At 36.3% G+C, this 15,762-nt stretch overlaps 1 protein-coding gene across 1 annotated transcript; it reads right to left on the bottom strand.

Annotated features, from left to right (window-relative positions):
- Positions 1 to 3,310: 3,310 nt before the first annotated feature.
- On the bottom strand, positions 3,311 to 15,218 carry LOC113513156 (etoposide-induced protein 2.4 homolog). Its single transcript, XM_031906907.2, has 7 exons — positions 15,016 to 15,218; positions 14,770 to 14,930; positions 12,627 to 12,882; positions 12,228 to 12,347; positions 10,547 to 10,770; positions 6,836 to 6,907; positions 3,311 to 6,291 (listed from the first exon to the last, which is right to left on the bottom strand). The coding sequence occupies exons 1-7, from the start codon at positions 15,028 to 15,030 to the stop codon at positions 6,195 to 6,197; spliced, it is 945 nt and encodes a 314-aa protein (XP_031762767.1). The 5' UTR covers positions 15,031 to 15,218; the 3' UTR covers positions 3,311 to 6,194.
- Positions 15,219 to 15,762: the final 544 nt, after the last annotated feature.

Genomic DNA, 15,762 nt, shown 5'->3' with positions numbered 1-15,762 from the left:
AGTACATAATCTAAGGTTGTAGACTATTTTGCATTAATTATAGATCACTATCACAGCAAACAAGCAATGCTATCTTGCCACATTCCCATATAAAAATAATTAATACAGTAAATATAATTAGAGTAGCATAAAATTGGTACTACGTTGTATTGGCAATACGACAACCGTTGGGGAAGAAAGGTTCTTGAGTGGCGACCCCGTACGAGCAAACGCAGTGTAGGACGACCCCCCCCCCTCACTACATGCAATGACGACCTCAAATACATCGCAGGGAGTCAATAGATGCAGGTGGCTCAGGTACCGTTCCTTATGGCAGTCTATGGGGGAGGCCTATGTCCAACAGTGAACGAATAATGGCGGAAATGATGATGAAATATCGTATTCTAAAATGAGAGTATGTTTTGCTTGCCCGTAAAAGTACCCGTAACCGGCGAGCGTGTATGAAAAGATTGATGAATGCGGAAGAAGCGAAAGAGGTTTGTTTGAATCGAAGCATTTGGCGTTCCATTGTTCCTGCCGGGTAGGCAGGCAATGGGAGACAGGCGTGACAGATATGTATGTATGTATGTTTTGCTTGCACCTTGTAAAAACGTACACTGAGTACAACTTGCGATGACAGCTGTCACTCGAGCGCTGTAACTACATCGTTACAGCACCTCACATTGTTTCATAAGACAGTCATTTCTGTCGCTGATTCGTGCATAATTGGCAAACTAATAAATCATCATGTACACTGTAAAATATAAAATAAATTTCTGGCAAACAGAAATTTAAAAATACAAGTACTAATATATACATAAACATTAGCAACGTGAATATTGAGTGAAAGAAAAAAAAAATCCTCAATCTCCTTGACTTATTTTTATTTAAATGTAACAATTATTTTTAAAACTTTGATTCATTTTTATCTCCTCTTTGCTTGGCGTTTTGACTTCATCCGGAAACGCCCTCAGGGTGAGACAGGGTGACACACATTATGTAGAGCAGGGGTGGCCGACTTGACTAGATCTAAGATCTACTGTTTACTGACGAAATCTTGTGCGATCTACCAATTACATACTTCTTGAAATCACAAATGATATGTTGTTTCATTTGTGATTTCAAGAAGTATGTATGTTCAGTGCACAATTATGTAGTATTGTTGTATTTTTTATTTTATTAAGAGGGAAAATATAAAACTGTAAATTATTCTTAGTAACTACTTATTTATATTAGTGTGAGCACTGCGTCTGAGCATTTTCTGTTAGATTAGCAAAATATTATATTTTTTCCCTTGCCACGATCGACTGGGCTAATAACCACGATGGATTGGCCACCCCTGATATAGAGTCGTGTTATGAGACGCAACGCTGCGACGTGAAGCACCGTACTCGCCCTGAAGAAGGCTTCCGCTGAAGTCAAACCATGCATACTACATACCATACATATGTCGTTGAACCATTGTATTAAACGAGAAATACAGTAATTTTATTAAATTCCCATTAACTGATTACAAAATGCAATAATTATAAGAACATTATATGCATCAAGAAGCATACAACTATGTTTCGAGTGGTATTGTTTACAAATTAATTGTGGAATATGCCAAATATACATTTTAAACAGTAGCTGACATTGTAAACAGTGACGTCATACAATGGTTACTGCGTACAATATATAAATAGATTTAATTGATTACCACAAAAAACAAACCGACTTTAATTGTGACAAAACTTGGTTATTTTCATTTAAAAACTAAATTAATGAATATTCAAGAAAAGAGTATATTCCTTTTTAAAAGGCCGGCAGTACACCTGCAATGCTGTAGGTGTTGTGGGTGACCATGGGCGGCGATAGTCACTTACCATCAGGTGAGCCGCATGCTCGTTTGCCCGCTGTTATAAAAAAACAAGATTTAGATAAAAAAAAATTATGGAACCCATAGTTTTCCAAATCGGTTTACAACTGACCGAGTTATGAGGTAACAAACATAAAAAAATAACTCCAATCGGATAGAAAACCTACTTCTCTTTAAAGTCGGTTAAAAAGAGCAAATTTTTAAAACACAACATAGTCCATCGAAGACACGTAGACACGTCTGTGTGACGAACAACTGCTATCATCAACTGATGATTTCAATTATCATCATGATTACTATCACGATCAGAGATATCACTTCCATTGGCCATTGCTTTCCTCTAAAACGCGGTTTAATGTATAAATCAATAGATATGAGCAACACCGCATGTTTCGAGTTTCGTATAACATAAATATCAAATCGTTCAAACAAGCTCAACTCCCAACTACCAGTACAATAGTCAAACAATATTACATATAATGTCATATAGTTATGGTGGTAAATACCAGAGGGAGACTTTGTACAAAAGTCGATTGCTCGGGTACCTCTGTCCCATTCGTGTTTCAAACGTGAAGCAGTTGTGTTTGCATGGCTGTGTTGCGGTTTGAAAGGTGGGATATGGCGTGAATTTACTGGGTACAGAGGAATAACACCTGAGTCCTCAGGAATGGCAACGCATGGGGTGTATCATGGGCGAAACAGTATACTCTGTTATGTCCATGGTACCGCTCATGTCTATAGGTGACGGTTACCACTTTCCATCAGGTGGGCCGTCAGCTTGTTTGTCATTCTAAGTTGTATAAAAATAAAATAAAAAATATATTACCTACATACTTGTCTATCTACTTTATTATTGTATACATATACTGCGATTATAGGTAAATAGCATCTACCTACAATCGCATCATCTCTCTACCAAGCCTTATTATTGATGAAAAATATAGTAAATTTACACCCATTACTCCAATATTGGAATAACACATTTGACTATTATAACTGCCCACCTAAAATAAACAAACATAACAATCCCAGACATTTCAGAGTTGTCCAAAATATAGCTGCAAGATTAAAAAAAAAGGTAATAAAAAATCTAGCTACAAGTATAGATTGTCTATGATAACATGGCACGCTCCGAAGTCCAAACAATTAAAAATGTGTGAGTAAAAATATTTACAAGGTTCCACCATGGAATATATATTTTATTCAACTGTATATTTGTTTATGTATTAATAGTTGTAGCACTTCAGCTGCCCGCTAACGAAATGCTTTCTTACTGTCCTGGGTTGACTGGAAGAGATCTCTGTGCAGAGATAACTCCACCCTTGCTCACAACATTTATAAATACATTATTTTATATGTAACTTACAAGTGCAAGAAAGAATATATATATATATATATATATATATATATATATATATATATATATATATATATATATATATATATATATATATATATATATATATATCCAGTATTCTGACACTTCCCTATGGTTGACTGGGAGAGAATGCTTTTAGCATTAAGTCCGCCATGTACACATATATGTACTAATGAATAAATAAATAAATATAACACTCCTCTGTATTATATAACTCACTTTTATATATATTGCTTTTTTTTGTTTTTCATTCTTTTATCTCTTTTTATGTATATATTATGTGAATGTTTGTATTGTTATTTGTGTGCTGTAAGTAATGCAAATAAATTATCTATCTCTGACCGGACCAGGGGGCCTACCATGAAATGAAATTCTGAATTTTTGGGCTCAATTTCGTGTTTTTGTTCGTACCTAAATCGACCCAGTAAATGGAGCTTAACGTTTCATTCATCATAAATCCTATCCCAATAGTCCAGAGGAACGATATTTTAATATTTTTAATAATTTTAAACGGCATGTATTATGTAATTTTAACATCAAATTTCTATTTCGTTGGTCCCCGAAATTTCGGAAAATATTGCGTGGTAGGCCCTCTGAACACAAACAGAGCACCACGTGTGTATTGGAGTAAGTTGGAGGGACGCGCCATGTTAACGTAACAATCTATAACTACAATTTGTTACCATTTTCAATTACATTTAGACGTTCACACGTAACGCTTCATTCTATCAAAACTTATATAAAGAAATTTAGCACTATGCGTGAATCAACCCTGTTTTATCCGAAACTAAACAGATTTCTATAGCCGACTGTCCTAACTACGTCTGATCTATTGTATAAAACCTAAAAATTTACCCCAACAAAGCCAAAACTAATAATTAAGAAATTATATATAAAATTAACAAGTACCCCCATAAAAGTGCGCACTGACGCTGATTTGTACAACTCTGTCATAACAATACAATCAATAGGGGGGAAAAGGATTGTTAGCAATGGAGTTTGACAGCCCCATTGCTAGCAATATACCTTATTAGGTCGATCTCCACGTGGTTCCCCCTGGAAACCATCGTGAACAATTCTTGTTGAATTCGTCACGATGGGCTAACTGACCTACTTCATCCTCACCTATCATCTCTTACTGGTGCCCCGCCGGTGTATACCGATAACGCAGGTGGGGTTTCCATTATCATCCATTTAAAAAAAAATACAATCAATATCACTTATTTACAAATCATATATATACTATATATACCCGCATAAAATAGTGGCGTGTGATAAGTCGCGTATGTACTAGGCGCTGAGGCACACGCAAAACCGTACCACTAAAACAACATGGCATTTAGATAAAAAAAAACAAATAAACTGAGGCAAATAAAAACATTTACATACGATGAATTTTAGGTACAAGCAAGCAGCTTGCAATCCGTAAACAGGCACCGTGCTAGTGGCATGCCGAGTCGAACCGACTCGAGTTCTGACTCGAATACATCACTAATAATTAGAAACTCGTATAGAGTACTTGCATCGTTTCGTTTTCTTTTTTTTTTTTTTTTTCTTGACTGTCAAAGGAAAATTATTAAATGACTAATCATTTATTAAAAGCTTTAAAAATCAATTAAAAACTACTGTACTGTTTATATCGGTATTCATACTTAGTACTTGTCGAGCCCTCAAACTCGAGTCAGGATCCGAATCATTTTTAACAAGTAGGTACCTAACACTCTAGTAACATAAAAATCGACTCGGCACCTCACGAATCGTGACTAACTTTGTGCACGCATCGCAGAAGGCATATGTGACTTAAGACATTAAAAATATATGACTGCGATAATGAGTGGCAATAATATAAAGAGGCGTATGAGCGAGATAGCTAACGCTGTGTGACGACAGGAACGCACGTACCGCCCACTACACGTACCGGTGCGGACGTCCGACCAACACTAACACCGGTTTGCTATTCACTGATCACTATAGACATTAATGGTAATAGTATTATAGTTTCAATTTGCTACGTTTCATAAATTCTGCAGAACCGAACCGATGGTCCTTCGATCCGGATTGGAAATGTTCAATTAAATATCTTAAACTTGATATTCACGTGTCTATTATACTCCATAAATGAGTCAATCATATAGCAATTAATTTAGCAACAAGTTTTTTTTTTTACAATAATTAATATTTGATATGTCAACGATCCGAGAACCGTCCGCACCACACACACAGCCATTTAAAAGACCTAACCAACAAGCAATACTTATACTTTTAAAATAGTAGTTATTTTAACAAATAGCTACTATCTTTTCATAGCAGTCACACTGCAAAATGGAAGTTATTAGCCATATTTTTAAATATCCAAGCGATCCTCAGTCACGATAGCTGCTACACTGTACCTCCGACGGCGACGGCGACGGGGCATTGCCTGTTGCTTAAATTTAGTCCTAACGTATTTTATATCACGGGTACATTATTATCGTTTAAAAATAGAGCTAATGACTTCGGTTACATTAAGTAACACAATTCTATAAAGTCAACGTTTAAAAATATTTGGGTACAGATGTACCGTACAAACACATCAGTATGTACTTACACAATGAGTAAAAAAATATTGAAAATTGTATAATAAAAGTATAATCAATATTTGTAACTTAACCTCTACGCAGCCAGCGCGACCAGTTCTGACGAGTTCAGACGAGCTGCGGAATAAGCGTTTTGTATTGTAGAGGCAAATATAAAACGAACTGTAAAATAAATATGATTTGATATATCCATCACCGCTAGCCGAGCGGCACTCGACCGAACCATACTCAACACTGTTCATACCGCACCATTTGTTATTATTTCGACAACATACTGCACGCCTTGAGCGCTGGTAGCAACGGGTGCACCATCGGCGCCTGCATCACCGCCGGTGCCTCTTCATCACCGGCGCTGCGGCTGCATCACCGGGGGCGCAGCCGCATCACCGGCGGAGTGGCTGCATCACCGCCGGTTAACGGCGGCCGCCCCGCGTCGTGCGACCCGGAATAAACCGTTGGACATCGCCACCACGGGCGAGAACAGCCGTAGAGGATACTCACTGCCAATTAACACGTCATAAATAATATTACCAGAGGACGACTTTGAAAAAATGTCGTTTGCTTAGGTACATCTGTCTCATTCCTGTTTCTATCGTGAAGTAGAAGTAGTTTGAAAGGTGGGATATGGCAGTGAATTTACAAGGTACAAAGGAATAACACCTGAGTCTTCAGGAATGGCAACACATGGGGGGGATTATGAGCAAAACAGTATACTCTGTTATGTCTATGATACTGCTCATGTCTATAAGGGACGGTTACCATTTTCCATCAGGTGGGTCGTCAGCTTGTTTGCCATTCTAAGTTGCATAAAAAAAAAATTTGTATGAATTTTGTATGAATGTGAAGGCCAGTAAAACAGTGATCTATGTTAAAATTTATGACTTTTTTAAACATAACGCCTAAAGGGATCAGTAGCAAGTTTGTTACTTATATAAAAATTGTAATAAGCACATTTTTACGTAATACTTTAAGACCCATTTTGTATTGGATTACAAATCAACGACAATGCAATTAGAACATAAAAGAAGTAAAGCTAACACTCACCTTCCGATAACCGGCGTGGCCTCATTCCCGCTCAAAATGAACACGGGGAAGAATATTGAGAAGACGCACCCGCTGAAACAACAACGCAACACTTCATCATATAGTCATCAACTAAAGACATTTGGCATTCATTAACACGTTGGGCCCGGCGCCGGTCCCTGGGGACCGGCAGCGAACTTTCCGTGTGGCCAGCGTCGGTCCCTGGGGACCGGCACTAGAATTTTCGTTTGGCTGACGTCGGTTAGTGGGACCGACAGTATTAAAGTTAAAAAATTAAATTAGTCTCAATGAAATGTGATCAAATATAATTTCATACGAAAATATGGAATAGAATCACACATACATTACACATACACCTAAAAAACGTCCAAAATAGCGCGACAAAAAATTCCTTATCTCATTAGTTAGTTAAGCAAACGGTAGCTTTGGCGATAGAAGCAGAAAAAAAAGCTTACTTTGAAAATAATGTAAACTTATGTCTAAGAACACCGAAAACGTTATGGAATAATTTGAGAAATTCTGTATTGATGAAAACAAGATCAACAGAACTGTCAGACTTCTGTGATAATCCTGATGCGTTAAATGCACATTTTATAAATATTCCAGGTAATAATCAGGTTTCAATATCGGCTTTAACATACTATGAATTCAATAAAACCATTACAAATGCATTTACTTTAACAACTGTAGATGAACACCAAGTAGCTAGTATTTTAAATTCATTAAATTCCCAAGCGGAAGGAATAGATCAAATTAGTTTAAAAATGATAAATTTAACTCTGCCGTATACATTGGATATTATTACAATCATAATAAACAAATCTATTTTAACTTCAACTTTTCCAGAAGTTTGGAAAACAGCAATTATAAAACCTATTCCTAAAATACAGATTCCTCTTAGTATTGGGGACCTTCGCCCTATAAATTTACTACCCTGTCTATCTAAAATTTTAGAAAGAGTAGTACATAAACAGCTATATCGGTATATAGAGGCTAATAGATTATTACCCCCCAGACAATCAGGATTTCGCCCTGGATTTAGTACATCTACAGCTCTATTAGACGTTACTGACAGCATTCTCGCAGCTCAAGATCAGGGAAAGGGTACGATCTTGGTTTTACTTGATTATACACGAGCATTTGATTCCATAAATTTAAATCTACTTATTACAAAATTGTCGTTCCTTGGATTAGATTCTAAAACAATAGAATGGTTTCGAAGTTTTCTTACTCTTAGATCTCAAATTGTAGAAACTCAAAGAATGGATGGTACAAAATGTTACTCAGAATCTAAATATGTAACTAGAGGAGTACCCCAGGGGTCAATATTGGGTCCACTTTTATTTACTTTGTATTGTTTTGATATTATTAATTGTATTAAAGGCTGTGAGTACCAAATGTACGCGGACGACTTCCAGATTTATATTCATTTTGACCCCTGTAACATAGCATGTGCCATTAAAAAACTAAATGAAAATTTGGATCGTATCTCCAGTTGGTCCGATAAAAATTGTTTGATGCTTAATCCTAATAAATGTAAGTTTGTGGTTGTTGGGACAAAAAAGTTGATAGCTGATATAGAAAGACATAAACCATGTATTAAAATCAATAATAAACCTATTGATCAATTAAAAGAAGCACGTAATTTAGGATTAGTCATTGATCCTCATCTTCGTTTTGAAACATATATTATGCAAACGGTGAAAGTCTGTTTCTATCGTCTTAAGTTGCTATATCGATTTCGGAAATATCTAACTGTGTCTACTAGGGAAAAGTTGTGTGAGGCTCTTGTCTTATCCAAATTAAACTATGGTGATGTAGTGTATGGCCCCTGCTTGTTGTCTAGAACTGAACGACTGATCCAGAGAGTGCAAAATGCATGTGCCCGGTTTTGCTATCACATTCCTCCGCGCCATCACGTTACTCCTTTCTTAAACAATGCCGGTATCATGAAAATGTTTTCACGTAGGAAGTTGCATCTTGCATGTTTAGTGTTTAATATAATAAATACAGGTAAACCTCAATACCTTTACGATAAATTATTGTGGGCGCAAGAGCATAGTATATATAATTTAAGAGTAGCTTCTATACGTTTAAAGGTACCACGCAGCTTCCAAGATCTGGAATGACCTCCCGCCTCCCATACGAAATTTAAAAACAACTTATACTTTTAAAAATTATGCTAAAAACTATTATTTAAATCTACAAAAAGCATGTAACTCCTTGTGATTGCATAACATTGCTGCTTCGTTGTATAATGTAGTGTTGTTGTATTGTTATTGTATTATTGTTGTACATATCTATATGGGTATATCTTGTCAGTTAAGTGTATGTATGTATGTATATGTATGTGTATGTGTGTGTGTGTGTGTGTATGTATGTATATGTAGGTATGTATATGTGTATATGTAGGTGTATGTGTGTATATATATATATATATGTATATATATATATATATGTGTGTATATGTATATATATGTATGTGTGTGTATATGTATATATATATATGCGTATGTTTGCTGTCGTCGTTCGTAATGTCACGTATGGGCACCACAGAATATCAGCGCTGTAGCAATTAAATTGCTGCAGCACATGCTGAGTGGTGACCATGTTGGCAATAATAAATGTAAAGTTTTTTTTTTTTTTTTTAATTCATAATGTATGTAACTTTTTGTTGTTGTCAATAAATGTTTTCTTTCTTTCTTTCTTTCTTTAGTTATAAGTGATCTCTTGGCGATAGCATACAACATTGTATCTCTCGCCGGCTGCCGGCTGAATGGAAAGGACAGCAAATTCGGCGCCGGGCTCAACGTGTTAATTGCCAATTGTTATAGATATAAGTTAATTTATGTATAAAAATTATATTCCAATAATCATTAGAGATTGAAAAATGTACTGTTCTTTCCCATGACAAGGCCAGTACTCATAACCAACTGGTTATTAGTATAACTGAACTAATTTTTTTTTCAATGGATTAAAAAGAATGGTAACCCCACCCGCGCTATTGGTATACACCGGCGATAAGTGAGAATAAAGTAGGTCAATTAGATCATCGTGACGAATTCAACAAGAATTGTTCACGATTGTTTCCAGGGGGATCACGCGTAGATCGACCTGATAGGGTATATTGCTAGCAATGGGACTGATAGTCCGTATTACTAATAATCCCTCCCCTCCCCCCGCTAACTGAACTAGTTACACTTATAATAAACGCCCGTCCCGAAAGTAACAACCACTAACTACGTTTGGAACTCTTTTTTTATACCACAAAGGTGGTAAACAAGCTTACAGCTCGTCTGATGGTAAACGGTCACTGTAGCCTATAGACGCCTGCAACACTATGGGTGTCACGTGCGCGTTGCCGACCCTGAAGAAACCTTAATGTACCCATTTTAAAGACTCCCATATTGTAGTCTCTAAGGACAACCTCGTCAGGAAGCTCATTCACATTTACAGCCTAAGCGTTCGTAGGAGAAAATTTCCCTGAAACCGCACTGTACATGACTATTTAGGCTCAAGCATGTAAGGATGGATTCCCTGTCGATGGCGAGTGCTGAAACTTCTATATAGTCACAATACGTCATTTATCGTAATCAATATCACAATTCCAAACATAAAATTGATAGCAGTCTAGCGTTGTCCATAAGTTTGATAATTCTCCTATGATATTTTATATGTTTGTGTCGCCCCCTGGCGGCGACAATTGCCTACCTTATGATGTAGGAGTGCGGTATCTGCGTGAGCACGGCGAGCGGCAGGCCGAAGCCGAGGAAGTAGGGCCAGTTGGTCTCGATGAAGGTAAGCCGCTTGTGCAGCTCCCAGCCCATGTTGAACCACTTGTACTCGAAGGAGTACAGCGAGTACAGCAGACACATGTGCACCAGGCACAGCGCCTCGCCCACGTACGCGATCGGCAGCATGCTCACCAGCATGCTCTGTCCACACACACACACATAGGGAACAACGCTCCAATATTAAATTTCGAACATTATATATGTATGTATGTTTATGTATTGTAATCTTATTTTTATATAAGTAATATTTAGGGTATTATGCATTTTGCTTGGCATATATGGTATACCAATATATACTAACTGTAATGGAAAACTCTATATAGCGAAATCGAAGGGGACCGGTTATTTTAATGCGTTATAAAGAGTTTTTGTTAAACGGAGTGTAAAAACAAAAAAAAAATTACAAATAAATACGTTTTAATTTTAACAAAAATAAGTGAAAAAAAATTACATAACAAAGTTATAATCAGTTATGTTTGTTTGTTTTTTTTTTACTGTTTTTTTTTTTTTTATTACAACATAGGGGGCAAACGAACATGCGGCTCACCTGATGGTAAGTGACTACCGCCGCCCATGATCACCCACAACACCTACGGCATTGCAGGTGTACTGCCGGCCTTTCAAAAAGGAATATGCTCTTTTCTTGAAGGTTATGATATTTATTTTCATTGTAAAGATAGTTAAATAACAAAAGATCATTGTATATTGGTTTGGTCATTTGGAGAGGATGGATGAAAGAAGAATTACGAAAGAGATTTATCGAGCAAGAATGAATGGAGATGTCGGTAGGAGCCGCCCTAGACGGACGTATGTCGACCAAATAGGCGACGTGCTGAAGAAGGGCCAAATTAAAAGTACCCGTAACCGGCGAGCGTGTATGACAAGATTGATGAATGTGGAAGAAGCGAAAGAGGTTTGTTTGAATCGAAGCATTTGGCGTTCCATTGTTTCTGCCTACCCTAACGGGAGACAGGCGTGACAGATATGTATGTATGTATGTAGATCATTGTATTTTATTCGTGTCTTGCGATATAGAGGGATTACCTGAGTTAAAAAGATTTTTTTGTACAGAAGAAATATTTACGATGCTGTCTGTATTGTGTTTGAAGGTCAGTGAAACTAATGTTTAACGGGGTCCAAATAACGATGTATTGTTTTGTTATTGAGAGTGTCTGTAACACTAGTGTTTCAATACAAGGGTAACAATGTAAACCAAACACACCTAACAATTTCTACATTTTCAGGAGATTTTCGTTAAATAGAAGTTCAGTAAATAGAGTTTACACTGTTACATATTAATATGAACATATACGCACAGGTACATATATAAATATAAATAAATATATGTAAATAAGCATTGAAAAACCAAAGGGAGACTTTGTACAATAGTCGTTTGCTTGAGCACATCTGTCTCATTCGTGTTTCAACCGTGAAGCAGTTATGTTTGCATGGCTGTGTTTCGGTTTGAAGAGTGGGATATGGCGTGAATTTACAGGGTACAGAGGATTTACAAAACTTCATTAAAATCGGTTGAGTGATCCTTTTTCACGGGATTTTTATATATTAAATCGTGAGATTTGTAACTATTGCTCAATTACCTGTACTAAAAATAAAGCTTGCACCAGCAAACTGAACAGTGAGTCAGCAATGATCTTGCTGACGCTGGACATGAACTGCGGCCGGCCGCGCCGGTGCCGGTACGCCGAGTCCGCTATGTCCTGCATATGATACTCACTTTTAATAGTCATCAATATTTTTTAAATATAATCACAATATTTTATGCAAATATTAATGACTCGATCTTGAATTGATAATGAAGAGAAACAATTTTATAACTGCTTCAAATAATTTCATTTTAAACATACATATATATTTTTTACGAAATACTCGTATTAAAACAGTGAAAGGTCCTCTGTCCTTAGACACATGCTATGTTGTGCAAAGACTTGAATTTACTTTCCAATATTTAATTAAACATGAACAAAACATAAACTTACTTGGAACCATAAGCTATTGACTAGTTTGCTCAATAAAAAGAGCGGTAGCACCCATATCATCCGGAAGGTCATGGAGAGGAAGGGCTTCATCCAGCCCCAGACATTGTGCGCCACGCCGGGATCGTGGCCGAACACAATCGTCACTAAGTACTTGACTGCCGGTAGCAGCGCATACTCAAATACGAGTATACTCAGCAAAAATATAAACCCGTTGAGGATGCATGACTGCAACACCCTCGTAAGTACTTTGGATTCTCTGAAATATGGAAAACTAAATAAATGTCATACAATTATTATAACTTAGATATTACCTTCAGGTTTAACTGACTAGTTTGTCCTAACAGGAGCCTGTGTTACGAGCAGCACTGTGCAATCGACAAACTGTTTCAACAGTAAAGCTTGATAAGGACCAACAACCAGTTTACTAACCCTAAAGTACCTATATCATCGTCATAACAGCCTTTAACTGTTCACTGCTTAACATACATACCCCCCTTTGGGTGGATTGCCAGTAATTACCATGCTTGAGGCTTAAGAGATATTTTAAGAGGGACACTGCTGACCATCTCTCGCCCCCCCTTAGTCGCCCACAAGGGGGTGATCTATTTTTGTAATATCTGTATGTGCCATGTGTTCCCAGCATAGAATGGGCCTCCCTGCCTTTCCCATGGGTATCATAAAAGATGACTAAGGGAACTTAATGGATGAGCGATGTGCAGCAGTGTCTCTTTAAATATCACCAAAGCCTAATTATGATTGCCATTCTGCCAGCCAAGTGTGGCAACTGCTACTACTAAACCCTCCTTCTGGAGGAGGCCTACATTCAGCAGTGGATGATTAACAGCCAATATGATTTGTAATGTGTTAACTGTAACCTGTGGCTTTCCCACTTTAGTTAGGACAAAATGTACATTGCTACTTTAATTATATAGGATATTAATCCTACATTATTTTTCTTCATTATATAATGGGTTCACAATTGGTGTAATTTTGCCCTAATAAAAAGTGGTACCCATAGACATGAACCACAATATAGAAATCACAGAATACATGGTGATGTCTATGGTATCCCTTGTAAATGTAAATAGGACTCTATTTTCCGCGCTTAGCCTCTCATTTGGGTCATTATACGTATATGGTATCCCTTATGCATTGCCATTTCTGAAACCCAAGAAAGAAAGATTGCTCACAGCAATAAGACCGCCTTACTGTACATATACAATTGTATTGTTGTGTTTGTAAATTGCCTTGATTATTTCCTATATTGTATAATGCAAATAAAGTATACTCATTCATTCATTCATTCATCCAAGATTCCATACACTATAATTTCATGCCCTTCAAACTCAAACACAGCCATGCAAGCATAGTTACTTCACAGTACAAATATGACTGGGGTCAGTGGGCCCCATGTAGATGACTTTATAAATTTCTTGAAACTAGGACTTTAAAAAGGGGTTGATTACTCAAACTAGAAGCATTAGTCATAGTAAACAAATGTACATTCATAGTAACTAATATGAAACCAAACTTAAGGTTGCATCTATGTTGCATACATTGATAATTCTAAATAAAGACATAGAAGGATTTTATCATATAAGGATTGTGAGTAGTTTAGAAACATGTCCGTAAGGAAATATCACATATATTACACTATGTGAACCATCTAAACTAAGTGTACATTTATTGTATATAATAATACTGAATTAGTACAAAAGTATAGGGCTCAACCACTAAGACAAAACATGTTTAACATATACAAAGATGTTATTTTTACCAAAATAAAAACTAGCAATGAAAAACATGGATACAATATAGGATAATATCACAAATATAATAATAGTACAATATAAACAAAATAGAAGAAATGGTCAGTTAGCCCTTAAGGGTGGTTCACAAATAATAATAATAGTTTAGGAAAGAGAATACATATTATTGAAGAAGTATTTCAGTGAATGGAATCATTGACGATCGAACTGAGATGCTGAACTCCACACCTCGGCTTGATCATCTCTCGGATGCGATAAGGCGAAGCAAACGCCGAGTCAATTAGAATATTATAATATAAACATTGGTCATTAAATCAATGATACTATTTCATTACATAATTATAGTGCAAAGTACAGAAAAATATAACTCTCACGGTTTCACTTTTGTCTGCTTCTCTTTAGATTGTGTATTTCCAGATTCTATTCGAGGCGAGCGACTTAACGCCTTCTCATTTATTTCTTTATCTAAATATAAAAGAACGGTCACTCCTCGTAAACTGTCTATGAAGCCTTTTATTAGTGAGACGGAGAAATTCTGAAAATTGAACAATAAACATTAAACAGATTGTTGAATCAATAACAAACACAAAAGAACAAAGAAGTTTCTTTTAAACACTCACTGTTATACTCTCCATGTTGTGTTCCTGCTCGATATTTTGTTATCTATTACTTCATTGTATCAAATCGATAATTTATCAAATTTATTCGCATCTTTTTTTAATTTCGACTGACATTTAGTTCCTTGTTATTTCACTGTTGATTAAATAACACGAGTTACATATACATATGATAATAATAGAGACAGTCGTCGGTACAGATTAGAGACAGAATTGCAGAGACTAAGTCGGCGGCTGATTCATGACATTCAGTTTGACGTCCGACATTAACATATGAAATGAATTGACATCTAAGATTGACATATTATTCTACAACATTTTTTTGTAAATACCAGCCTCAGTATCAACAATATACTCTTGTTTATATACTCTTTGAACCTTTCGTTACAGAAATAAAAGATATTATAAAATCTATATGGTAACAACAGTGGGAGAATTCAGTTAATATTACAGGACATACAGAGAATTTCAAACGAGAAATCAAACCCCCCTAATTTGTGCAGGGAAAATTCAGAGAGAAGATTTTATACAATTTTACGCCGTGTCAGGGTTTGTCACGGTAGTTTTAAAGAGCATTCTGCATAGAATGAAAATTTCTTCTACATATGACTTCTGACGTTCGGCTAATGAAATACAGTCATTGGGCCATTTGTTTTCTTTTTACCTGTCAAAATTTTGCTTTGCAGTGTTTACTATTTATTGACAATTTAATGAACATCTATGAAAGTATGGATATCTCGCGCTCTATCC

The sequence above is a fragment of the Galleria mellonella genome, unplaced genomic scaffold, assembly GCF_026898425.1.
Source record: "Galleria mellonella isolate WM207_F2 unplaced genomic scaffold, CSIRO_AGI_GalMel_v1 utg4535, whole genome shotgun sequence".
NCBI lineage: Eukaryota > Metazoa > Arthropoda > Insecta > Lepidoptera > Pyralidae > Galleria > Galleria mellonella.
This window is presented reverse-complemented; position numbering and strand designations above follow the sequence as displayed.

Bases quoted from the DNA above. Each gene is read 5' to 3' on its own strand.
- LOC113513156 (XM_031906907.2), bottom strand. The intron at 6,908-10,546 runs GTAGGCAATTGT...TTGTTGTTTCAG, and splicing joins CCGCACTCCTACATCATAAG to CGGGTGCGTCTTCTCAATAT. The intron at 6,292-6,835 runs GTGAGTGTTAGC...GTTAATTGGCAG, and splicing joins GCCACGCCGGTTATCGGAAG to TGAGTATCCTCTACGGCTGT.